The sequence below is a fragment of the Lampetra planeri genome, chromosome 2 (assembly GCF_965212315.1).
Source record: "Lampetra planeri chromosome 2, kcLamPlan1.2.h2, whole genome shotgun sequence".
NCBI classification, from domain to species: Eukaryota; Metazoa; Chordata; class Hyperoartia; order Petromyzontiformes; family Petromyzontidae; genus Lampetra; species Lampetra planeri.
The window spans coordinates 12,151,409-12,177,299 of NC_136108.1; the positions used below are offsets into that span (position 1 = coordinate 12,151,409).

At 40.7% G+C, this 25,891-nt stretch overlaps 1 protein-coding gene across 3 annotated transcripts in view; it reads right to left on the reverse strand.

The window, feature by feature from the left end:
• LOC144728034 (myosin light chain kinase, smooth muscle-like) overlaps nt 1-25,891 on the reverse strand; it is a 57,630-nt gene that overhangs the window by 27,468 nt on the left and 4,271 nt on the right. For 2 of the 3 annotated variants that reach the window (XM_078607255.1, XM_078607273.1), the window contains one exon: nt 10,436-10,610. In XM_078607255.1, the coding sequence (XP_078463381.1) occupies nt 10,436-10,610 (175 nt within the window). Of the gene's footprint in view, nt 1-10,435; nt 10,611-14,914; nt 15,048-25,891 lie in introns of those variants that run through there. The other variant, XM_078607265.1, reaches the window with a different exon arrangement.

Here is a 25,891-nt window from a genome sequence, read left to right on the forward strand (position 1 = left end):
GGCGAGCTTTAGCCACCAGTGCCTCACAGTGCCACACCATTTTAGGGAATGTTTTTTTTTCAGATTGCACGGAGGAAAGAAGTTCCCTTCCTGTGTACTGTAAACCATACACTGGAATCTCCTTCACCTTTGCTGCTTGCACAGACCGTTTTTTTTTGTACCGCTGCAGACGCTGCTGCCTTGGCAAGGCCATATCTCTGATTGATACGGTATTTCAGTTTCCCATTAAGCAAGGCATGGGAATATTTTTTACTCTAAATCACTGAAAACAGCAGAAACACAGAATGTACTTTTGAAGGTGTCAAGTATTCCATTAAAATAGAAATTCATGCAATAGACTGAAGTACATAATCTTACTTATCCAAACCATGGTGATGCAACATTAAATTATAAAACCCTTTTTTTTTTACCATATATGGAACTAATTTCATGCCACTGAGCATAAACGCATTGACATGAGAATGAAGCTAACCACTGCTGGGAAGCATTACCTGCTGGACATGTCTCTTTATTCAAGCCTGTGATACCCTTCAAACAACAATATGTTCACATTGTTCACATACAATCGTGGATATTTTTGAATATTTACGCAAATCACTGAACTTGCTTTCGCCAATATACAGCCAGCATTGATCGGAATACTCTGATGTATGAAACCATTCCATCAAATGTGACTTTTGTCTTGCAACTTCAAGAACATATGGAATTACTTTTCCACGTATAAAATGGTGCTATTTTACTTTGAGACACCACCTACATGTGTAATATATAGGTGGTGTGTAATCTTTAAAACCCAATAGTGAACTTTGTAGTACACAATGACATCAATTGCCTACCAAAATAAGTCGTAATCCATTTTTCCAAACATTATTTAAAAGGCGACCATTACAGCCCCGTACTCTTTTTTTCACTCGATCCCTTGATGGCAGACTTTCCTGCCATTAGCTTCCAACGTATGTCCGCGACTCTTCAAAACAACCCCCGCACATGTTGTAGAGAGCAATTACCACCGAGCAAAGTACATCCTGTCATTAGAGCGCGCAAATACATGGGAACGCACCCATGACAACACAGCACCCCCTTGCTACTAAGCCCGGAACTTCAACATATTCCGATTCAACGCTTTTTCTCCAGTCATTTTCCGTTTAATTATGAAGATATAGTGCTTTTATTTTTTTCCATGGTATTTTGTGTTTCATCAGCTGTTACATTAATATAAGGTTTGTATAGTCCCTTTCAATGTACGTTTTGTATTTCTCATCCATATGAATGAGGCAGCTCTGGTGGTGGTGGTGGTTAATGCCTGCACTGTAATGCCGTGATATTCTTAACAAAGTTCATTAAACGTTCATCAACATGACCCATACTTTATTTACTGCTGAGTGAAAGGGTCCCCCACACCTACGCCATTACGTGCAGTGCTGCAATACCACAATCCATCTCGCTCTTGCACATGAACTGATCGTATCTCTCCATCTCCATATTGGGAATGTTCTCTCCTGGATATGTTTCCTTCTTTGGCTGCTATTCTGATACCACTCTTGTCCATCGGCCATGATAGCGACATAATTGTAAAGCTAGTACTGTAGTCATTTCCTTGCAGATCTGCATACAAAATAATCATATATGCACCAAATCAATCTTTTTTTTTCAAAGAAGAAGAAATTGCAGATGGTACACTTTGGAAAATTAACCAATGCCCTCTGTAGGATAAGAAGAGGGAATGCTCCCGCACTAGATAGAATGATTAACTGTGGTAATCGTTTATAAAGTGGGACCAGATGTAACACAATTAGCGGACTTATTCCCTCTGTGTTTAAACAGAAAGGCAATCGCTCAATTGTGAATGGCTGCCACACTAAGATTGCGTGTGTAAAGTAACAAAATGCAAATCAGATGAGGAGTCAGGCAAGGAGATACACCCTCACCAACATTGTAAGACGTTTTACTAAAATTGTAACGCGTATACATCAATGGGAGAGGGTATTAATCGCCTCAGATACGCCGATGGCGTAGTCATTATAACAACCAATAGAAATTAATTACAGGGAATGACTGAAGAACTTAACGATATCAAGATCCAGGGCTGCACTATCAGGCTTAAGATGGGTATGAGCCAAACACAAGTTACTTGCAGAAAGTTCTCCAAACACAAGGAAACAATTGTTGCATCTACGCCACTGGAAGAGCACAGCAGGACACATGTACCCCTGGAAAGACTGTTGAAATCAGATGTGAATACAAATAATGAAATAAAGAGGCAAACAAGAGCAGGGTGCAGAGCCTTTGGAAAGCTGAATTTGATCAAGAAAAGCAACACAACTATGTGCTTGAACACAGATTGAAATGTTCAAACATGGCACATTACCTACTTTGACATATGGATCAGAAACATGGGCACTTGCAAGAAATGGTACAAAAGGCTGAAAGCTATGCAGAAAAAAAGGCATGGAGAGATGGATGTTGTGAATTATCCTGAGATCCAGAGAGAGAAACACATGGATCAGAGAACGAATGCAAATTAAAAACTCCGTGTTGACTGTTAAGGAAAGTAAGTGGACACCTCATGGGCAGAAGGAAATGATTGCCGATGGACGATGTTGGTGACGGAATGGCAACCAAAGCAATGCAGAAGCCCGAGGGGTCGGCCTCCGCAGAGATGGAGATGGAATGAAGAGATCGGCTCATGTTCATTGCAAGACTGCGAGGGTTGGGATAATAATGGGGAAGCCTTCATCCAGAGGTGGATAGATCATTATGATGATGATAATTTTGATTAAAACAATTTAACCCTCAAAAATTGTATCAATTGTCACAAATATGTTGTTATATGATTAAAGAATAAACTTTATCTTGCCTGGATGTTATTGTCTCAATAGTATTGCTTCTAATTTTTATCCATCAGTTGTATAATTGTATTCGCTACATGACCCCTAATTGTAACATGAGCATATCATTTGCATTTCATTTTCGTCCATCATCAATCGATTCTCACGCGCATGATCGATGCGTGTGCCAAAAGTATAAGAATAAATTACAATCATTAATTCATGCACCGTTTTATATGTAATATATGTCATATAAAAGTGTTTTTTTACTGCTACCTTATGCTACTCTCATCATTCGCTGCTAGGTGAAGACATCCATCCATGTTGATGTAACAGCTGCCAAGTCCAGTGCCAACAACTTCACTCTCACGCATAACCAAATTGCCTTAGTTTGTCATCCCATAACACGAAGTCTTCATGACTGGGCCCTCCCAACCCATGCATGTGCCGCAGTGGTGAGCTGTTAACTCCCTTGCCTGATATGCAGGAGATCGTGGGTTCGATTCTGACCCTGATGCCACTGTATATTTGGAATTTGCATGTTCTCACCATGGTCGTGTGAAATTTTATCTGAGTCCTCCGGTTTTTCCCTACATATTTAGAAACATGCGTTTAGAGTATTTGGCTGCTATAAATCCCAACACAATAAGCCAGTTTGTTGTGCGATGCTTTGTGGCTGGGTCTCTTTAAAATAAGCCCTATAAAACTCAGTGGGCCTTATCTGGTAAAATAAAAAAATTAAGTTTTAGTTTTATGCGACTTAGTCAGGCAACTCTAAAGACACTGCTGTTACCGCACATGGGCCCAGCTAACTCTAAAAACACTGCTGTTACCTCACATGGACCCAGCTAACTCTAAAAACACTGCTGTTACCTCACATGGACCCAGCTAGGCGCAATTACCACGGGCGCTGTGTGAGACACAGAGCGAACGGGCACTGCCTCCTTGTGCTCGACCGAACAAATGCAGATTCAGCTGCTGACATTGGATTTCACTGAAACCGCTACACCCTGGCGTGCCTTGAAAGTGCCTTGCGTCGCACTCGCCGTCAAGACACGAGCACCCTCTCCTGGACACGGGGGAAATTACACTTTTCCAAGTCCTCACTATCGTTATCAGTCACGATCAATCCACTGATGAATAAAGGCCCTACCCCAAGCCATTGCCATCGCTCACGATCCCGCGATGTGAATTATGCCCCTAGCGAGCTAGTTTCCAAGTCTGAGCCTTACATTGGTAAAGAAAAATTGCACATTAATCACCGAAGATTATCAAGAACATATTTTGCTCTGCATTGCACAGGGTCACATGAGGGTTTTACATGGGGCTTTTTTGGTTAGGGTTGAAACAAGGACTAAAGAACGCTGCGAAATGTCTCCATAATGCACAAAGATTCCGGCAAGTCAAACAAATCAGGAAAAGGGGTTTAGTTCGCATAAACTTCTCGACAAATAGCACACTATACACCTTTCGTCATGTTAGGGTTTGTTCTTATATGAAGTGGCATGCTACGTATATTTCATGTGAGACGTGAGTAATTAAGCCATGTCACTTGCAGCAAGAGAAACCACGTGCAACCTCAAGTATCTTCTCAGCCAGCATTGCATTGTAGGCGTATCTCTCCAATGAGAATCAAACACAACATGAAGCTTTCTTTACATGGCCCAGCTTTAAATCTCAAAGCTGGATGATATTGGTACCACTTTTCGTTTGATGTTCTCTCGAAGAGGAGGCAAGCATGCAGGCGTCCGCCGAGAGAGGGTTAGATGAGGTATGCAGCAAAGGCAAAGCGAGGACACGTCATACACGCACATGCCTGAGATTCCCACCAAAAGTGAAATGTGCATCTCGTTTATTCCACAGTCATATCATACGGCATAGTTATGGAGTGCGCCATATGACATACTGTATGAGCAATTGAAGCAAAGTGCATTAAAAAAACTGCGAATATTGTTTTCTCAAATCTGCACTAAATGCTCTACCGAGATCTTTGTTTTGTTGAAGTGAACAGGGTTTTAACGTGCATTTTTATTTTTTACACAGATGCTAAGCACGGCCCAAAGGCCAAAGACATCAAGTGGCGAGTGTGGCACATTAGGAATGGACCACTCTTTTAATTATTTCCTCGTGCAGCAAGGGGTTAAAGTGTAGTTTTGTGAAAGTCCTTATGTGCCGTGCAGCACATCAATGCATGTGTGTACACCAGCATGCGATAACGGAGTTGGGCCTGTAGGTGGCTGCCAGGGTTATTGATTAACCGGACGTGTACACCCGTCACATGGTTAATGGCGACTCGGTTGAAGATTGCTGTGTGTGACACACGTGCTGTTGCATTTTACAGATTATCCACAATAAATGTGTTTGCCCTTGATTTGGAGCACCTGCCCACGTCCTTCGTTTCGAGTGTGCAACACCAGCAATAAACAGCACTGCCAAAGAGTTAACGTGTTTTTTAGAATTGAGGAAGGTGATAAGAGCTTTGGAAAACAGACGATAGTAGGAGGGAATTCGAGGTAAGAAGCAGAAAGAGAAGTGTTTTGACCTGTCTTGGAGACTGCCAATGTCAAGTTGTTATGATCTCACGCAAAACCTGATTGTAGCTCGCGCTACAATCCCTCTTTCGTGCCAGAACCCTTCCGCATTATTTATTTATTTAAAATGTAACACCCTTTAGGCCGAGGCACCTCAGAGCCCTTTACACGCAATTCGTGACTTACATCACATCTCAGCTCAAATTTCAAAACCCCCCTCACCCCAGTGGGAGCTGTCCCTGTATGGCACAAGATGACTCAGCACCTGGCCTGTATATGGGAATTATTTTTCATATTTGGGCCATGACATCGGTGAACAATGGTCTACTAATTTTGAATGAAGTTAGGAGATCTTTAACGTCTACATTTAAGAGGACGGCACGTGTGTATATGGTGAATACTCCCACAATAATACCAGGGCAGCCTGCTGGGTCTTAACTGCGGGCCTCTGCAACAAGCTGCGACCTAGCTGAGCTACCTTTGCAACAATGTATCATTTAAAAAGGCCGGGATCGAGTCCCAGGTCAAATATAAACAAAGATTTGCTGCTGTATGATAGTATACAAAGCAGTTGTGTTATGTATTGCTTTTATTGGCCAAATAATATTAATTGGTATGCGTTGCAGAAACATTTTATGCCACTCAGTAACGATCCTATAAACCTCTCAGTGTGATAAAAGACACTACTATATTGTTTGGCTTGGAAGGCTTCCAAGTGCGCTTGATGAAGTGCATTAACGTCAAAATACCGGAGATTGAACGGTCTGCTATTCATTTTCCCTTTTATGTGTTCCCCACAATACATCTTATTCTAACCTTACCATGTTGCCATCTTAAAAATAACCATATGGCTGCAGGTTGCAGTTAATCAGTGGGTAATTAGGCACAGCAGGGAGCCATGGAGGGAGGCATTTGCAAAGCAAAAAAAATACTTATAAAACAGTAAGGAAACACATGAGCACGAAAAAAATGCCAGAATTATTTATTTTCGTAAGCAAAAGGCCATCTGCTTTTGTCAAGAACAAAGGACAATTCGTGCATTTTATTAGGTACCCCAAAGTCCACATGAGATAATTAAAATAAAACTGGAACCTATACATTCATATAAAGATGTTTTATTCTGATGAAATGAAACACAGTTCTTCAAAGCAATAGTGGGGGCGATTATTATTTTGCTTCAGACCAAAATGTACTTTGAAATGAGCACCCTTCAAAAGCCTCGTGTTACGGATTGTCCCCTTTGAGGAGAGTCCGAGAGAGACTTGAAAACTTACGACGATGAAAAAAATTGTGATGTATTAGGTTCATTGTGTGGCCATCTCTGGATAAGTGATACAATGAAAGTGGAAAAACTCTTGCGATAAAGTTACCATGGGATATCTGAAAGAAAATGCATTTGGGTTATCAAGCTTTGCAGGATAACCCTTATTGAAAAGATTCACACACCAAACATCAGCTGCCGATGAAATCCTCATCGTTTTCGTCACTTATTTTACATTGCCGTACGTTAAGATGGCATTTACAACTCCAAGTCAGATGTGCTGGCAACACGGTCATGCGTTGGTGGCAATACTTGCGGGCCAAGAGCCATACCAAACAGAACAGTTAGTTTCATAGAAATACAGGTAGTGTTATAAAGGATTAATGACCTCCACAGTACCATCAAGTGCATTTATTATATAATCATGTAGTACTTTAGTACAGCTAATTCGACTATATTTATTTTTAAAAACTGTTGCTCTCTATCTCCAAATAAATACGAAATCTATTCCAGTCTATCATCCTACTTAGCTTTTCAGACACATTAACCAGCAGCAAATGTTTAAGTAGGCAAATCCTGGTTAGGCTTCACTCTTCCAGGGTCATCAGCAGAATCAGAGGTGCTAAACAAATATCACTCATTCACCAAATGCCATCAGCCAGGGCTCTGTCTCTACATACGTTTCTCAATTCCAGTCCTCCCGTCGCCCTGCGGTCGACCTTGTTGGGATTGCCAGTATTTTCAATGTACATGGTCACTGCACACTGCATGCGCCTGATGACTGGCAGTCACAGAAAGCTGTACCGTGGGGGGGGGAGGGTCACGAGGTCTGGAGGTAAGTTAACAAACGCCGATATTTAATATTGGCCATCGGCAAGCAAGCAGTATTTTTTAAGTACAACGGACTCTGATCTGATGATGAGACCCAGAAGGGTAAAACCAGTCCACAGTTTGCGTGCTTAAACAAATGTTGCTCATTAATATGAGTCTGAAAAATCGGCGTGCCAATAAACTGCAATGCCATTCATATTTTTGTGGTGATACAGAGGGACAGTTTTGAATTGTTATACTATATTATCTTATGTTTGATTACATTAAATTTGAGCAATATCTGAACCAGCCTGGGGCTTTCCCTTTGTCGACCCACACTGACCAGCAGGGTAAAGCATGGTCAAACAATTCTGGTGAACTAACACACACTGTGGAGAGGACTTCATCCATCAACTATAAGTATACACCAATCATTTGGGTTGAGAATGATTATTTTCAACCACCATTTAAGTCAATGATGTGCACTTCGTTGCAGGCCAAGTTTTTTTTTTCTTTCTGTGATCACTACCCCTTCTAAACTTCTGAACATTCTGGATAAGACGGAGTCGATGTCTTGGACTTTAGTCTAATTTAGTAGTTTTTTTCACTGATGGCCAACACAGTTGACCAACTCCAGACATCGTGTGAGTAAAACACTGTAATAACATACTTTAAGTAAGTTAGTATTAGCATTCCCAGCTGAAAAATGATCTATCAATTTCGGTGCGGGGGCGGGGGAACGGGGAAATGTCATAAACGACTTCATATCTGGACCATAATTAGTTTAACACTAACTCAAAAAACGTCTATTATGGACCATAATCATTAACTATGCGAAGCTTGTCTACACTGGGCACATTTTTTTGACAGGTTACAAACACTGCAGCTAATTATGTTTGTCTTGATCAAAGGAATTCCACTTAGTGAGCTGTAATGATGCTACCACTTGGCCAATGCTCTAGTGGTACTTTCTTTTCACCCTTTCCACAGCTATTATGGAGAAAAAAAAATCACTTCGCTCTATTAGAATATTTTGAGCCTATTTAGCCTCAGGACACATACAGGTTTGTGTGTCACTATCATCAACAACTGAAGTCTACAGATTTGCCTAATTTAATAGCAACACTGATTGTGCCATTTTCATATTCTCAAGATACACTGACAGGCAACTTGACTCCTGCAGAACTCATCTTCTTGGTTCTTTCGGTAAAGTCACGTAGAAGGGAAATAATAAAGTAATAAAATAAAACATAATAAAATAATTCTCACGACGTTTCGGCCACAACGCAAGCAGCCGTCCTCAGGTGAAAAACAGGCCTGTCCCCATTCAGACGCTGTCTTTCCGACAGACCTGTTCTTCACCTGAGGACGGCTGCTTGCGTTGTGGCCGAAACGTCGTGAGAATTATTTTATTATGTTTTATTTTTATTATTTTATTATTTCCCTTCTACGTGACTTTACTGAAAGAACCAAGAAGATGAATCCCTGCATTCACGAAAGCTTTAAATCGAAATCCTGCAGGATCAGTGGCAAGGAGGCGACAAGGAAAGCCGCCAGTAATAAATGATCGCAGACGCTCATCCAGGTGCAATTGCATCTCATTCTATAAAACAACTTGTAAACTAAATATAAAATGTATATACATTAGAACACATGAATACCCACCAAATTCAACATTTACTACTAAATTTACCCAAGAATGTCAATGTGTAACGTGCGTGACGTCACTCCACGTCGGCCAGCCCCCCTCATTAATAATCATGAGCGGGTGACGTCACTCCACATGTAGCACCCCGCCGCTCATTAATAATCATGAAGAGGTGACGTCTTCCAAATGGACACCCCCCCCCCAATTAATAATAATTATGGGTGACGTCACTGCACATGGGGGGGCGAGGCGCCTCCTTCCCCCTCCTTACAACCCTCACTACAAAGGCAGAACCCTCACGTCACGCGATCTCCGTCACGCTATTGAGACATCAAAGTAAAAAGGACGTCATGATGAACAAGGGATTATAATCTTTAAATTAAATAAGTCTGTGTCACCCGGCATTACAAATTGCACACGAATTGATGCAATGAATATCACGTCGCGGTCTGCGTTTCAGATTTACTGAAGTACACCCGTCCTTGGACAGGCAAAAGGCTAGTTAACTGCATCGATCAGAAGCTGAGCCATACCTGCCATTCGTCGATGATCTGAACAATATCCCACAATCATAGCTGAGATCCAGAAAGCCATCTTGTAAATGTGCACAAGCTCTGCGTGATGTGAATTTGAGCACCAAAAGGGCACGGACCATTTTGTGGGCTTCAAGGAACATGCCCAACAAACACGTGATCAATAACCCCACCACCAAACTGCATGGCTCCAATATTTTATGGAAACAATGGGCAACATTTAACCAGAACAGCACAAACTATGGAAGATCTGGACACCAAATGCACAATTCTGCACTGCCACAAGTATAAATGTGAAGACGGTGTATCTATAATTTGCCAACTCTCAAACACAGCAATTGAATGGCTAAATCACTTATAACTGAACCTCTAGTTGCTCTACATAATCCATACAAAAGAAGAGTGGCTTATAAAAAATAGAATAGCTAACAATTTGGGCAATATCTCTTCCACTGTATCTGTGCTTGTACAGCATTACTAAGATGGTCCATTAGATCTATTAATATTTCATATACGCAGAATATAAAAGTTAAGTCATTATGTACAAAATCATATCCACATGCAATTGTTGGTTTATACAAATAAACACATTGATAGTGAAAAAGCCTTTTTAACTGCAGCCTTGCTTCTTTTGTCGAACTGGAGAATTTTCAAAGCTGCATTCATGTTCAGCAATATGAGCATCACAGTGACTGCACGATCTCTGCGGTTACAAAGGGGTAATATTGCACCGGGTTTACTGCCATGACCTTTTTTAACGATTGTTAGGCTGCCAAAGCCATGATTTGTTGCAGATCCCTGGCCTGTTGATTCTTTTCCCTTACCTTGCCATCAAACCGCGCCGTGGCGCCCAGCGGAGCCCGCGCATTTCGTGGAGCGACGGCAAAGGCAGGCGGCTCCATGGGGGGCCTTGCCGCAGACGGGAGCTCCAGAGTGAGCGTCGCTTTTGACACCCGCGATGGTGAGGACTTTGCGCTGATTTGGTTGTCGGCCATCATCCTGTGCGCAATACAGAAGGCGACAGACAGGATATTGGTAGGTGAAGGGAAAAGGTAAAAGCGCAGCCCTGCAATCGCTCCTTCATTCTGATGTTGTCGCAAGGGGCTCCAATAGAGGGAGCTCTATAGAGTCCCTCTAGTTCGTAGATAGGCAGACAATACGTTCCCTTCATATATCTGTCTCTCCACGTAAAAATGTTTACGAAGTTCTTACACAACCCATCAAAACGTACGTCAGATAAAATCTCACAAGTCAGATGCATTTCTTTAAATTATTTTTGTAATCCTATTGCACACAGGAAAACAAATATTGACTAAGTAATTGAACTATCTGTTGGATGAGTTTGTACCAGCTTTGAAGAATATAATAATTAAACTGCATGCCATATTTTGTGCTTGGAAAAAAAAAGTTGCTAAACTTCGCTCGGGCTAAAGGAAATGTCTTACATTACCCAACGCTGGCTCTGTTTTTACAGCTGATGCTTACCACCGAGCTTCCTCTGGAGCAGGACACTGCGGCTTGCATGTGTGCGCGTACTCCAATGAATAATCACTGCCGAGTAATGCCGCCACGATGAGTGGCGCTTCACGAAATGAGAGTGAACGTGAACGAGTGTGGGAGGTTGGAGAATAATGCCACGGTTACGTAGCATGCGATAGCCCAGCGACAGGAGCACGAGATAACGGAGGCCGTGGCAACACGTGAATGCTTAGGGTCAAGCCACGTTAAATATCTGCACAAAACCAAGCACATCATAATTATGCTTCTGAAACCAAACTAAAAAACATTTTTTAAACACGGCAAAACGTTTAAAATGATGGTATCAAATCAAAACATCCGCTATGGTCAACGATTGTAGAATAATTTCTTAAAACGATACTCAGCAGAGGAATAGAACAATCGCCATGGCTTTGTAACATAGAATAAGATAAGAAATTGAGTGATGGAACAGTGATTAGCGCACTGCACTTTGAACCCGGCATCCTGAGTTTGCTCCTCGACCGTGGGTGAGTGATATGTGAGCCGGTCCTGTGGTCCCCTGCTTCTGCACTAACCAGCATGGTGAAATATGGTCAGATAACCTCATGACTGGCATGTCATGAGGAGGTATGTATACAGCAGTGGATTGACATATTGATTTAAATTATCTCCAATTTGCTAATAATCTAACAAAAAATGTCCACCGTATTATTCGTTTAATGTTCATGAAATTGTATGTAATATAAACAACCCACAATAAATGCCCCCGTTTGTTTAAAGGCCGTGCGTTTATTCAAAGCAGAACTTAAGAGCTCAGATTTGGTGCAACGTATGCGCTAAACAGAAATGATCTTGAAACCATTTGGAATTAAGAGACTGTTGATTTGTATGTATATCAGGGTCCAATGAAGGCAATCGTGATGTCTCTTTAGGCCACATGGCACCACTTATGGAGGAGGCTTTGTTTGAGTACAATGGCAAGTAGTGGATCATCTTGGTGGTATTTGCAGCTTTGTACTGTGCTCACATGCTGTTGACATGAACAATTCAAGGACTCTGAGGGGCAGTGGTATGTTTTATGCACGCCGATCGCCCATCCAAATCACTTACAAGGCTCAAAATCTGATTAGCTTCTACCACCTGACGATATCGGGCATACAAACAAGCATGGCGATTTAATGTATTTATTTATGCTCGTCGAGGTGTCGCAGGCGTTGTGGGCAGCGAAGCAAAATCCACGTTAGTTTTCTACTCGCCCCCTACCGTTACCAAACCGCACCGACAAGCAGGGTGAAGTATCATCAAATCACCCTCAACGGGCCCGGTGCGGAGTGGCGAGGCCCTTATTCCAACAGTCGATTCACAGAAAATACGGCCCGTACGTGTACATGCACGTTGGCAAAGGGTTAAGCATGCACGGATACGCACAGCATGTTCACCATCAACCAGTCTGATAAGAGACATGTAATAGGCTAATGCATTTTAGGAATGCACCCTTCCTCAAGAGTAACACTAAAGACATTTCATTGGAGTGGCTGAAGGTTCGTCCGATTGTCTCTTAACCAAAACGTCAGCCTACTGCAGTTTCTTATGACAAACATGGTCAGGTTTAATAGCATATGCATGTATTTATTGTTTGTATTTTTTACACATTCTTTTCATCCATATAATACATCCATTCCATGTATACCGTAATTAATTAATAAAATACGTTTAATGGCATTTTACGTATAAAGGGTTTTATGTAAACCATATTTATTCAAGAACTTTGGAGGTTTAACTTTTAAAATCTACGTATATTCGGCACGTTGTATATATATATAAAACTGTCTTTCTTTGTCTCTTAGGTTGAGGAAGTACAGATGCTTGAGGTTAAGGGAATGGGCCAGCAAACATTAATGAGACTGTGCATTCTTGCACTGTCTGCGACCCTTTCTGAGGCTGTTTCTTTTTTAAAATATATTGCGTGCAATTTACCGGCTTCTAATGTGTATACATCTTGAGACTAAACGCTGGCTTAGCACACAGTGAAATATAAGCCAGAGCAATATAAATGATTAAAGTGGTATGCACGTGAAAAAAAAAATAACCAAATTACTCTATATCCTAATCCAAATATTAGGCGCATTGCTTTAGGCTTGCACATTGCCTTCTGCTCATTTTCCTGGCACTCTCCTTTTTTTCTCCCTCTTTCTTGCACCACCCACCCACCCACCCTATCGCATGACTGCCAACATTTCTGCAGGGCTAGGTACTGACTTTCCAGTAGCCAAGCAGCCCAAATGGCTCCCAGAATTCAATTTCGCTTATGCTTTGCCAAAATGGATTAAAAAACCCTCCACACCTGCTTTTGAAAGAAATATGCAAAACAGCTGTTGTTTGAAGTTATAAATCTCGACATTGTCTAAAACCAATGATCATAAATTGATTAGGCCTGGCCATGCCAACGGCGAATGATCGTAAGAATGCTTGTTATTAAGTATCATCCCTACAAATGCCAGATTTTACGAAAGGGGAAATGCCTGTGAGTATTGTTAATTTCACTTAGAGGGAAGACCTCTTCATACAAACCGCTTTGGATTCCACCGGTGATAGAACTGCACATCAGAACAAAAAGTGAAGTCTAAACACGTTATGATAAGAAGTATTACGTTATACGAAATTCCTGACATAGCTGCACACTGATGTTTGAAATATACTGCAGGGAAGAAATAAAGCACAGCTTTTCAGAATGTCTCCCACCTGTCGTGACTAAATCTATACGCTGCCAGACTGACAGCCAGCCAGCGCACGTCACATTAATGACACTACTCACGTCGGTGTTCATAGGCTGCTTAGTGGCCCCAAAAGGGGGCACGTTTCTACGGGTCAGTTCTACTATATTAACCTTCTGACACAGAGCTTTGTTCTACAAGCAATGAACACAATTTATGATCTTCTCATCAAATTTCACACGAATGAAAATGCATGCTGCTTGCTGTGAAATATGTATGAAAAATATGTGGCCAGACGGCTGCTGTACAATGTAGATTTACTTTGTTAGAGGTTAAAACAGGAAGTGTTTTACATATTATATGTAAATGCTAATGTTGATAGAGAAAACGTTCAATGAATGTTTACTGCTTGCAAAATTAGCACCATAGAATATTTTATTCTATGCAGTAGGCTCTGTAATAGTATAACCATATTTCCATGCTGATACTATAAAAAAAAGCATTTTAAGAGCTGGCTCGGGACCCAGTACGGTCTGGCAACAGTTTGAGATGACAGGTATTCTTTGTTTGAGTTCCAAAAGAAAATTAAGTTCGGCTGTATAGAAAAATCTTCTGGAAAGTGTGGTTTTCAGGTCCTAATGAATGCTGTATGTCATTTATTTTCTTTGGATATGGATGAAGTACAATATCTACAATCGGCATAAGACAATGTTTGAAGTGTTTGTAATAGACTGTTGTAAAAAATAATACACAGTACTGTAGTATCTGGTTTACATTAGTGTCCCGTCTTTTCAAATGCATTTTGCAAAAACCTATACATTTGATCAACAGCAGCTTTAAACATAACTTCCAATGCAAACAAATCACTTAAAAATATATAGAATCGTCAACGAATGCTTAAAATTAAATATGAATAGCAATACAAAACATCATGCAAAATTAAAGCTTGTGTTGACGTACAGAAAAAAACACGCATCATTCACTTCAACAAAAGAATATTTAACAAGCCATTGAAATGTAAATCACACCTTTTTTTTCTTCTCCCACCAAACCTATCAACGCCTCACTGTTGCCCAAAATGTTGGTCCGGTGCAAGTTTGTTTACCGTACCATGGGAAACATGAAGCGCCGTGTCTCGTCGCGAGTACGCAGAAGCACCAGGGTGGCGTGAAGGGAACGGGGGGAAGCACCGTGTGGCGTTTGTCTATCGGCCGTGCGCAGACGTGCAAAACCCCGTGTGGCCGCAAAGCCTCGCAGAAAGCGATGATAAAGGGGGGGGGGGGGACGTGTGAACGCAAAGCCAAACGTCTCCAGGCAGAGTGCAGCGAGGGAGAGGGAGGGGGGAAGGGGGGGAGGGCCCTCCTCATATGTCGCTGAGCCACTGTTTGCCCCGGCCTCTCCCTTCCACTTCCCTGCCCCATTGGCTGCTGTAGAAACTTCTCTCTCGGCAGAGTCACAGACAAAACAACCACTTAGACCGAGTCAACAGCTGGCCTGCATATTCTGTGTGTGTGTGCGCGATTGCACGTATTGCTTAATTTAGTCTTACATATTTCCCTGCTCAAGAGGCAATTGCGTACACACTTTCAAATTAAATGGACAGGATCATAGAGCAATTATCTGCATACAACTGTGGAAGAACGAAATCAATTTTAGCCATCACCCTTCCTGGGGCAATAAAATAAATACCACCTTGTGAGAAGTCGATTGTGGCTGTTGTACGGACAGGCCGGTGATCTCTGCCATAATATCATGGACTCTCATCCCTGCTTTGGGACTGCCAACATAGTTGAGCAACACCCAACACTGGTCCGAGTACGTTTACACATTTTACATAGTTTTTTTGCAAAATGCAGTTTAAAAAAAAATAATTCACCATTTAATTTTGACATAACCTTGAAATAAATAATATCCTGCAACCTTCATCATGCATGATCTATCAAGTGCCGGATGATGATCTCCCCAAGTTGTCACTATCCCTCATGGTCCTGCGATGTGTCAAATCCATCTCGCTCCTGCACATAGTCTGGACCGCAATCCTTCATCCCTTCTCGCCATACGTCTTTCCCAACCCCGCTTTTTTTAGTCAGTCATAGGGTATTTACTTTGTGTATGTTCTCTTATACGTGTGTGTAATTCAAAGCATGCACTTCTCGACGACTCTTTGCGCAGGTAATAGAGAGTACAATAATTACAAACAATTATTCCAAAGTCAGTGTTATGTCGTTTTTATATAGAAGAGAGGGGTCACTACACAATTGAGGTATTTAAGTTACGTGTAAATATTGAGTCATGAATTCTCTGCGAATTAAGTTCCAACCATTGGTCACGGTTCTCTGATGATGTCCATAGTTATACCTCGTCCAGCAGACTTCCCATGTTTCATACCGTGAAGGGTCGTGAATGCGTCTTCATGTGTAACATCTGGACAATTCTTCTTCCTCTCCATAAAATGGTTTCATTCCAAGGATATTGTTTTTTTATGTTGTTATCAGCATAACATTCCTCCACTAATTTTAAGATTGTTATCTCTGTCGTGTGCTATGGTCCCACGTTTCTCCTTAAGGGCTACCATCTGTGAATTTAGGAAATCATGAACCTGTTTTTTTTCTGAAAATGTTACAATTCCAATTTTTTATGAGGCATTCCAATCTAGTTTTGTATTTTTCCTCTTCCTAAACATGCCTTACGTGGTTTCAGATAATTTCTTCTCTGTGGGTTGGTGAAGATATCCATCCAACATGCACATCAGACCACTATGGCATAGCAGAACATTGCCACATGTTACAGTGTCGGCAGAGTTTACATCATGAGTGGAGTATGTAGCAGGTTCAAGTAATCGTTGAATAATTGTCCTTGAATCAGTAGCACCAAATGTGAGTGTGGTATAACAACAACGGCAGTCAAAGTGATTGTATACCCAATTGAGCATTGAGGCGGTGCTTATCTCCTATTTACAGCCTTGAGGCAGTGGCGGAAATTCCACATTCCCATGGCAGGAGCGAGTCTTCCATAGGACCACCACTGTGGACTTCCGTACAATGTAGTAATAATTGTATTGACCCCAGAGGGATGATGGGCTGAGTGATCCCCCAACTAGGATTTGAAATCGCAGCCTTCCAAATGCGAGCCAATCTACTGCTGAGCGACCTCGTCAGACACTATAATAGCATAATAGTAACATAAATCTAAGTAATGTTATAATTTAACTATTTATATAAGTGAAACGTAATTAAAATTATAATACATAAATGTAAATGATTAAATATGAAGCCACTCCTAGTATCCACTAGAGGGAGCTCTAGACAGCCCCAGTAGAGGCGATCTTGGCCTACTCTTTCACAATGGCCAGACACTTTACCTCGCCACACCCCGTGACCTGCTCGTCGACTAAACGTGGTATATCCAAACTTGATTTGAAGCTTTCGTGACTGCAGTAATTACTCTTTGGTTCTTTCGGTAAAGTCACGTAGAAAAAAAAAATAATTGAATAGACGTTTCGATTGCAACACAAGCAACCGTCATCAGGTAAAACTAAATTTGAGAGAGAGACAAAACACAGACACGGAGACACACAGACAGACACACAAGCAGAGAGAGACAACACAGAGACACACTGTGTGTCTGTGTTGTGTGCTCTCTCTGCTTGTGTATCTCTCTGTGTCTCTCTGTGTGTCTCTCTGTGTGTGTCTCTGTGTTATCTCTCTCTCAGTGTGTCTCTCTGTGTGTCTCTGTGTTGTCTCTTTCTGCCTGTGTGTCTGTCTGTGTGTCTCCGTGACTGTGTTTTGTCTCTCTCTTAAATTTAGTTCTACCTGATGACGGTTGCTTGTGTGGTGTATCCATTTATACTGCTGGGTAGACAGATGTGGGTTTGGATTTAAGAATCTTGTTCATGCCGTGCTGGGGGATCAAACCGGTAACCTCTGGATTGCAAGTCCATGTAATAACTATGACACCATGTCAGCATCTATGGCAATATACATTTCAAGAATAAAATATATGATATAGTGGACGTTAACTTTTGACAGTTAAAGGCAGGCTGCTTAAGCATCATTACAGCTACCAAAAACTTGCACTTTAATACTCAGCAATCATTCAGAATGATTAATTTGTTTATCTTTAGAAATGTAATGCTGCGAAAAAACCCACCAAGAGACAATTATTTAGAGAATGTAAACTATTTGAGATGCTATTTTTCATCTGTAGCCAGCAGAAAGCATTAAAGTCGATCTCCGATCTCTAATGCGGATGAAACAATATCTTTATTCTGCCCACATAGTAACCACTGAAGAATGCATGACTGAAGACACCAGGAAATTGGAAGAAATTGAGGTTAACAGCTCACAATGGTTTAATCCTGGCTGTGGACATTCTACAAGGTCACAGTGAAGCCCAGGCAGAATGTCCTGCTTGATAAACACATTCCCTGCGTTGGGATCTAACAATTTATAAATGCCGTCAATTGTGCTGTAGTGAAATCAATTTACGCACACGTGCGTGTATGAAGTGGAAAAATTAGGAGATTAAAATCGCATATCATGCAATAAATAACCACAGAAAATGTGCCAGATTTTTGGGCATTCTTTACGTCTGGTAAAATAAATAGGTTATACCGCTTTTCCCGTAGTTTCCTCTGCTTGCGTGAGCAGCTGCTAAAATCAATGGAATTGAGCAAATGCAGTACTAAAGAAAACACCAGCTACAGTATAGCAGTTTGACAGCAAACATTCCTCAGCATTCCTTGGCAAAAAAGGAGCCGCCATAGCATTTGTTTAAAAAAAATCCACAGTTTCGCGGTATAACAAACATAAATCACGAATGTGTTGCTGCTTTTGTTTCTTTATTCAATAACTTATAGAAGCCTTAGGCATATATCTGAAAATGTAATAGGAAGTACGATTTAAGGGTGGCCCTTCATCTCTTAATAAAAACATAGCCGCGGCACCTTATGTCTGCAAGAAAAAAAATCACGTGGCCAAACCTGAAGGTGACACAGAAATAACTTTCTTTCACAGTAGGTAAACCGGCTCAAATATCAAGATATTTTTTCGTGTGCATTAGAGTTTAGAATCATCATGGGAACCAAATACTTGTGAAGTTTCTGCAGAGCCCTAGAGAGCTGACCATAGGCTTATAAAACACCCACGCACACAACCTGAGCTGGGCCAGACCTTTTATGACATAACAAAGGAGAAACAATGCATTTATACCACACATAAGGTATATATATACAGTCAGCTGGAAACCAGAGCAGCCCTCATGTCCTAGCACTCCCACTAGGACTTGCCTGAGGCAATTGGAAAGGACAGCAGGGAATTAGTTACCAACAGCCATAACGTAAGTCAAAGGCTGTATACTTACACAAGGTCTCTAAGCACCCATCTCTTTCCCTAGGTAAAGGGCAAAACACTATGATGAAAACTGTATGCATCTGTAAGAAGGGCAATACGAAGTGTTTGCAAGAAGCAAAACAATACTTTCTTTGTATGAAATATGATTTATGTTCATTCGAGACGTGACTTTTCATCATCGCATCATCTACATTGTTTATTTTACTGTGCTAGCTGACCAGATTGCTGATTAAGAGCTGATGAACCAGCAAAGTAGACATACACTGCCGTGGATATATATTTATTCATTTAATGTACTGAATAGCACATCAACAACATGTTCAAACCCTGAAAACGATTACCTCAAACGACACAAATTATCATTCCATGGTTATTCACACCCCTCTCAATAACAGTGAGCAATCATGAGAAACCACTGAATTATCGTAATTACTTTAAACAAAGAACAATCTTTAGGCTGACTATCCGTGATTCTTTCACGAAATAAAACCTTAATGTTGACAGCAAATTGGCAAACGTAATGTTGACTGCTGCCATATAGTATTTGACCAATAAGACACATGAGCTAAAACGTTAAACAATGTGCAGCCTTGAAAACGAAATCGACACAGCTATAAAAATCATCATCGTGACCATCATCAAATCTTCCGCATAGTGTCTAGAGGCACGTTAGCCCGGTGGAATTAGATGGTCAAAAATAAACAAAAGTTACTGTAAAAGGCAGGCGTGTGAGTTCTCAGGCTGAAGGAAGCATTTGAACAGAAGACAAATGTGTAAATTATTTGTTGGAATCGTAATGAATTTGGAACAGTGCCAAAATAATGTATGCTTCTGTTTAATATTGGTGTGTGGAATTTAACATTGTAAAAAAGCTTATCCTTCCCCAATGCCAAGAAATGTTGTTTAATCGCAAAAGTATTGGAAACAGGCCCAAAACGGGCCTTGAACCTCAAGATTTATATTCCGGCATTCTAAGCATGGTTTGTTAACTCTTCAGACGATGACAACATTAAACTGTTATTTCTGCATGTTGCTTAAGGGTTGACCATCCAACTGATAACCACGCCAAAACGCAAAAGCTAAAAAGTATGTTGCAGTGTTAAAATCAAAACTGCGAACCACATATTGTTTATGAGAGGATGTTAAATATAGATCTAAATAATTACAGGTGGGTGGAATGGTGGCTCGGTGGTTAATACACTGGGCGATACACCCATGGCACCTCAGTTAAACTCCTGGCCATTTCTAACATCAGCGGGGAGTCAGATCAGAACGAGTCTGATTCAGTCCGGGAGCTCTACCCTTCACCAACCTACACTGACCAGCAACGCTGATGTATGCTCAAAACAAACCCCGTGACCAACTCAGTGTCAGGAGGCCTTCATCGAGCAGTGTATATAAAGGGCTATAATGTATTATTTGAATGTATTCTTAAACGTAGTGGGAGCCCATTGAACGGGCTCCCACAGCCGTCCCTCCCCAATTACGTACGTATTGCATGATCATGATATGAGGCTTCGGGCACATGCAAAGCTATTTTAAATTGTAGAACTCATGGGCATCAACTAATTTGCTGAAATATCTGGAGAAATGTGACTTTTTTTCAATTGCATAAACCACATATGATACCTTAATTCATTGCAAGAGTAGACTATCAGGATTTATCCAGGCAAACATCTTTAAATACATACAAATTATCCGCGTATATATAGATCATAAGATAAATAATTCCTTCTTTGGGCGATAGACCTGTTCATAATTTTGACCCAGAGCCTATTGGTGGTCCAAATCCATTCTTCATTCACTATAATCCCTTTTGTAACGAATTGGCATGTTTTGTTTACGTGACAAACCTTACTAACTGGCTGTCGGGTGGTGCCGGGTTTAACGACACATTTATATATTTATGCGATCTAACCCCAAAAAAAACTGTATTATGGATGATATTGGTCGCGAAAGCCTACGTGTTAACCTGACCATTCATTGCATGTGAATAAACATGTTTCACAATATATTCTATAAGATTTTCACCACAGGTTTGTGGAGGTCAGATAAATTCACCTTCAACAAAATCCGGTGATGTCAAAACGACTAAACTGAACTGAATATCTACACCAATTCTGGAGCATACATTAAAATGTATTATTTCATTTATGTAGCTGACACTGTGGCACATATCTACCCGTGTAAATTAATAACAAATGCTGCACCTTTTCACTTACACATAATTTTGGTACTTTATGCGTGCCACTTTATGGTATGTCACTGCACTGCCAACAATTCTGTTGAGTTTTAGATTTGCATTGAGTTTATTTTATTAAGGGTAGACTATTTACTATACTCGTCACTTGTTGGAAACGTGATGTTCTAAGAGCTTGTGCTGACATTGTGTAATTAATCATGTCATCTGGTATTTAATGTTTTGGGGACGAGTAGCGGGACAGTGGTTAGTGCACTGAACTATGAACTCGGTGATCTGAGTACAATTCTAGGGCGATCTAAATCACCACGCGGTTACATTTTTCTCTCGTTTCTCAGTTAAAAGGCAAAGATGCAGGTCTGCTTACTGTAGCCACTGCTCAGAGAAGGGCCTCCGCGAGAGGGAACTTGGTCTACTATTCCACACTGACCCTTGGAAGGGGCGGGAGTAGTCCCATACTTTACACTGCCACTTGCGGCCTGCCAATCGCCTAACTGTGGTGAACCCATTTACACTGCCGGGTGGACATAGACCGGGGCATTTAAGAAACTTGCACCATTGTTTCACGTTGCCACACCGGGGGATAGAGTCGAATCGGCGACCTCTGGATTGCAATTCCGGTGTGCTAACCATTATACCACGGTATCTACCTTTCTCAGTCTCAGTAAAAAGAGTAAAATTATATGTATTCCTAGACACTTATATACATGGTTCTGAAAAAAAATGTTAACACTTCTGAGAATTTGCAACAATACCACACGAAATCTGCCTCTGGGCTCTGGAGACCACCTGGAGAAGATTCCAGGCATGTGTTGACAATGATGGCGAACAAGTGGTGGCTTTTTGAAGCTATTAACATACATTTATTATCATGTTACAGAGTATCATCCGTTCTTATTCCACTAAAAACGATAGTCTCATATAAGTGTTAACATTTTTTGAAGCATCCTGTATGTGTGTGTGTGTGGCAAACCGGTAACCATTTTTTACAGATTATTTTAATGTGGTTTCCGGTAATAAAATATAAAAAAACGATTTTAACAACTCCGCTATTAAATTCCCATCCAAGACGAACATCAAGAGCACAGCAGTATGTGATATCTGAACCTTTGTCGAGTGTCGTCTTTCACCAACCTCCACAGATCACGGTGGTGCAATAAAGTCATACAACTCCCATGCATGACTGAACTTCATCTAGTTAATTGACAAAGGACTTGCAAGTAGCTGAAGTGATGTTTTATTATCTCATGCACAGCTATTACCCGAGAAGTGTCAGTGATGACAATACAAATATAGAGGCATACATTATGGGTATAGTGATTCACTCAGTTGTGGTCAATACAATGTTGTGATTCAGGGTCATTATGTGATTTAAGAAGCATAGATTATTGTTTTACATTGTGGAGGTGAATGTTTTTCGTTTACAGTTCAGCTGAACCAAAAAGAGATAGAACCGGGTACAGTGCATGTTTGTATGTTTGTTGTGTACTGTATGTGTATTTAATCGCAGTGCAATGTTCATTGCTTTGATGGATTTCCTCTGGTGTAATAATGCAAGCCCAAAAGTTAATTCTCCAAAAGCAATCAAACAGCAATAAATATCGCACAGCATTTTATAAAATTTACTTTCACGGTAATTTTTTGGGGATCTAGGTTAAACTTTTAGAATTCAATTTGACTGTGAATTTTGGATAGAAAATTAGTTTTTATCAAATCGGCAAAATTGTCACCTCTCGCCCTATCTGTGTCCTGTGTCCGTCTCTGTCCGAGTCTCCGTGTCTCGAGCCCCGTGCACAAAGAGTTTGTCTTTCTGCAGAACTACACCGAGTGTGCCCCTTTGCGTAGTAATAGCGGTGAACTTAACTTGGCGGAGGCATCACGGCCATTCACACTTTTACATTCCAGCTACAAAACTATATACAAGGTCCCCTCTACTTACGAACATTGGACTTAATAACTTTCAGAGATACGAACAAACCTGTCTGTATGTCCAATTGCCTATTCGGACCGAGATTCGTAAGTTCAACCGCCGCGCAATAGATGGCGGTGGTGGCATGTACATCTGTAGAGCGTGAAGAACCAGTGGCATCTACATCTAAACACTAGTTTATACAACTGTTAAAGCCATTCCCCGTGTTTAGTGTACATGCTGTACAACATGTTTGGACTCGACATGAGTAAAGTTCGGACTTACGAACAAATCGACTTACGAACAGGCCTCTGGAACCTAACTCGTTCGCAAGTAGTCCTTGTACTGTATATATATATAACTGGTTAAAACTTGTAACCAAATCCCTTTTTTCCATTCTGGAGCAACATTTTTGTTATGAACGTTGCTTTCGGTTAATGGCAATACGCGGTTACAGTACTTTCTGTTTCAGGTTTTCGATTCGACTTCGCTGGCTTCTTAATAGCTGGAGGGGTTTGCCGTGAGCTCATTACAGTACCGTACACCGCACATGAATCAAGAGGAGTAATTGGTTTAACAGGCACAACTGAATGCATGTGTTGTGGAGCTTAAAAATTCATAGCAATTGATGAATCGACGCATCGTTAACACGTCTGGTCTGCGTACTGGTGTAAACACTTGCATTTGTTAATTACTCTGTGTGCTTTGAAAAGCAAAACATAAATATTTAACCTTGTTTGTACAGAAATTAATCATTTTTAAATATGCCCCATGCTACAAAGTTCGAATGTAAAATGTTTGCTCTTTTTTGAGCGAAAAGCTGTTAATCAGTACTTTGAACCAAATACCTTCATGACATAACTGTTTTCTACAAATTATTGGCTGGCTTATGACTTTATACTGTATATAACTTGACAGTAATGTATTGTTTCATTTATTGCAGTCTGAGTGATAAATAAGCTTCATGACGAATCGCACACTTGTGTCGGAACTGGGCAAGTGAAGTAAAGTATCATTGCAACTGCAATTAAGTGATAAAATAACAATACCAAAATTTGTGTTGTTGTGCATTTAAGCCAAATGATGGATGAGTGCCTCATTTTGATTAAATAGCAGTCAAGATAGGGCCAGGGCAAACCGCCGTTTTTGCCCATGGAGCTGGGTGGCTATTATTACACAGGAAATGAACGGTGTAAGTTACCTGACATCTTGGCATGCAACCTGCATTCCCCTACTAAGTGAACAGTGACCAATTGGTTCCAACTGGAGGAGGAGGAGGATGAAAGAACAACACAAGATGGGCCCAAAATTTCACGAGAGAAAATAAACTAGAATGCATTTCTCTGAACAATCAGGTCATACATGCGTCTCCTACTGCGCATGCCACCAAGGACCACCCACATTCCAGCATTGACCTACATACATTAACAAAGCAGCCTGCACAGTCACAAAATAGGTATCGGTCAAGGGCATGCCGTCTGTGTTTACACCTCCTTATTTGTTGTGAATCTACTATCCTCTTGGTAGAAACCACGTACTCGCAAGAGCATTGTTAGATACAGGTGCCTCTCCGGGAAGCTATCCCTAGAATTGCCTGGCTCTAGGTGTTCTAAAGGAGCCTCTGGTCAAAATAAACGTTCAACAGGTGGATGTAATCAGTGTCGGATTCCCAAACGCTTACGTCGTTTTATTTTAGCACAGTGTGTACCGCACAATATTTTTTTTTTTATAATTTGTATGTTTTTTTTGGAAGTCACAATGCTTCGCCAACTTACCAACGAATATATTCTCTGAAAAATATATCGGCTACATATTTTAAGGAAAATCTGTTTAAAAGTTAAAGGAAAATGTTTGTACTACCACAATGTAGGATGTGTTTCAGTGACAAATTAATTAAGGGGTTATTTTGAAAATTGCTAAGAATAAATTGTATGATTTTCAACGCTGAAACTCTAGAATAAAATGAAAAAAGAATATAACATTTTCTTTTCTGGAGCATACAGTCTCAAGATCAAGCAGTGTAAAACTCTGATTCAGGCATTATAGAACTTCTGCCAACATATGGTAGATTCTCCTCCTGACTATCCAGCTCCATTTCATATATAGCAACAGCAGAACAGTGTCCAGTCAATCAACTATTTCTACGTTTCTCAGAGCTGTATTTTTGGCAATGAGAGTTGATACATTTGACATTTTTTGTGAAAATGTTGTGCTTAATTCTTTGAGACTGAGGTCAGACCACCAAACTTGCCGTACATCAAAGCCTTTTCAAAATTTTTTCCCTTTAATTGTGATGAAAGGTCATTGCCCAGAAAATAACGTTTCTCGTGTATTTTTCAATTGCAATATGGCAGTGCCTGGTGATAATAGGTATAGACAATCTCAGCTTTAAATTTTTAGAATAGGCAGCTACATTTATCCAACCTTTCCATGAAGTCAACACGTAACCACATCAGTATTAGCTAGGCCTGTAATAATTTGCCCCGCTCACCATTCAACGAATTGCCAGCTTTAAGGATTGCAATTCACTTCAATAATCGATTATTATTCTTATCATTGTAGTAGATGTAGCACCCTCTCGGCTAGTGGAAAATAACCGATTCTTAGACACACGATTCGTTGCATGT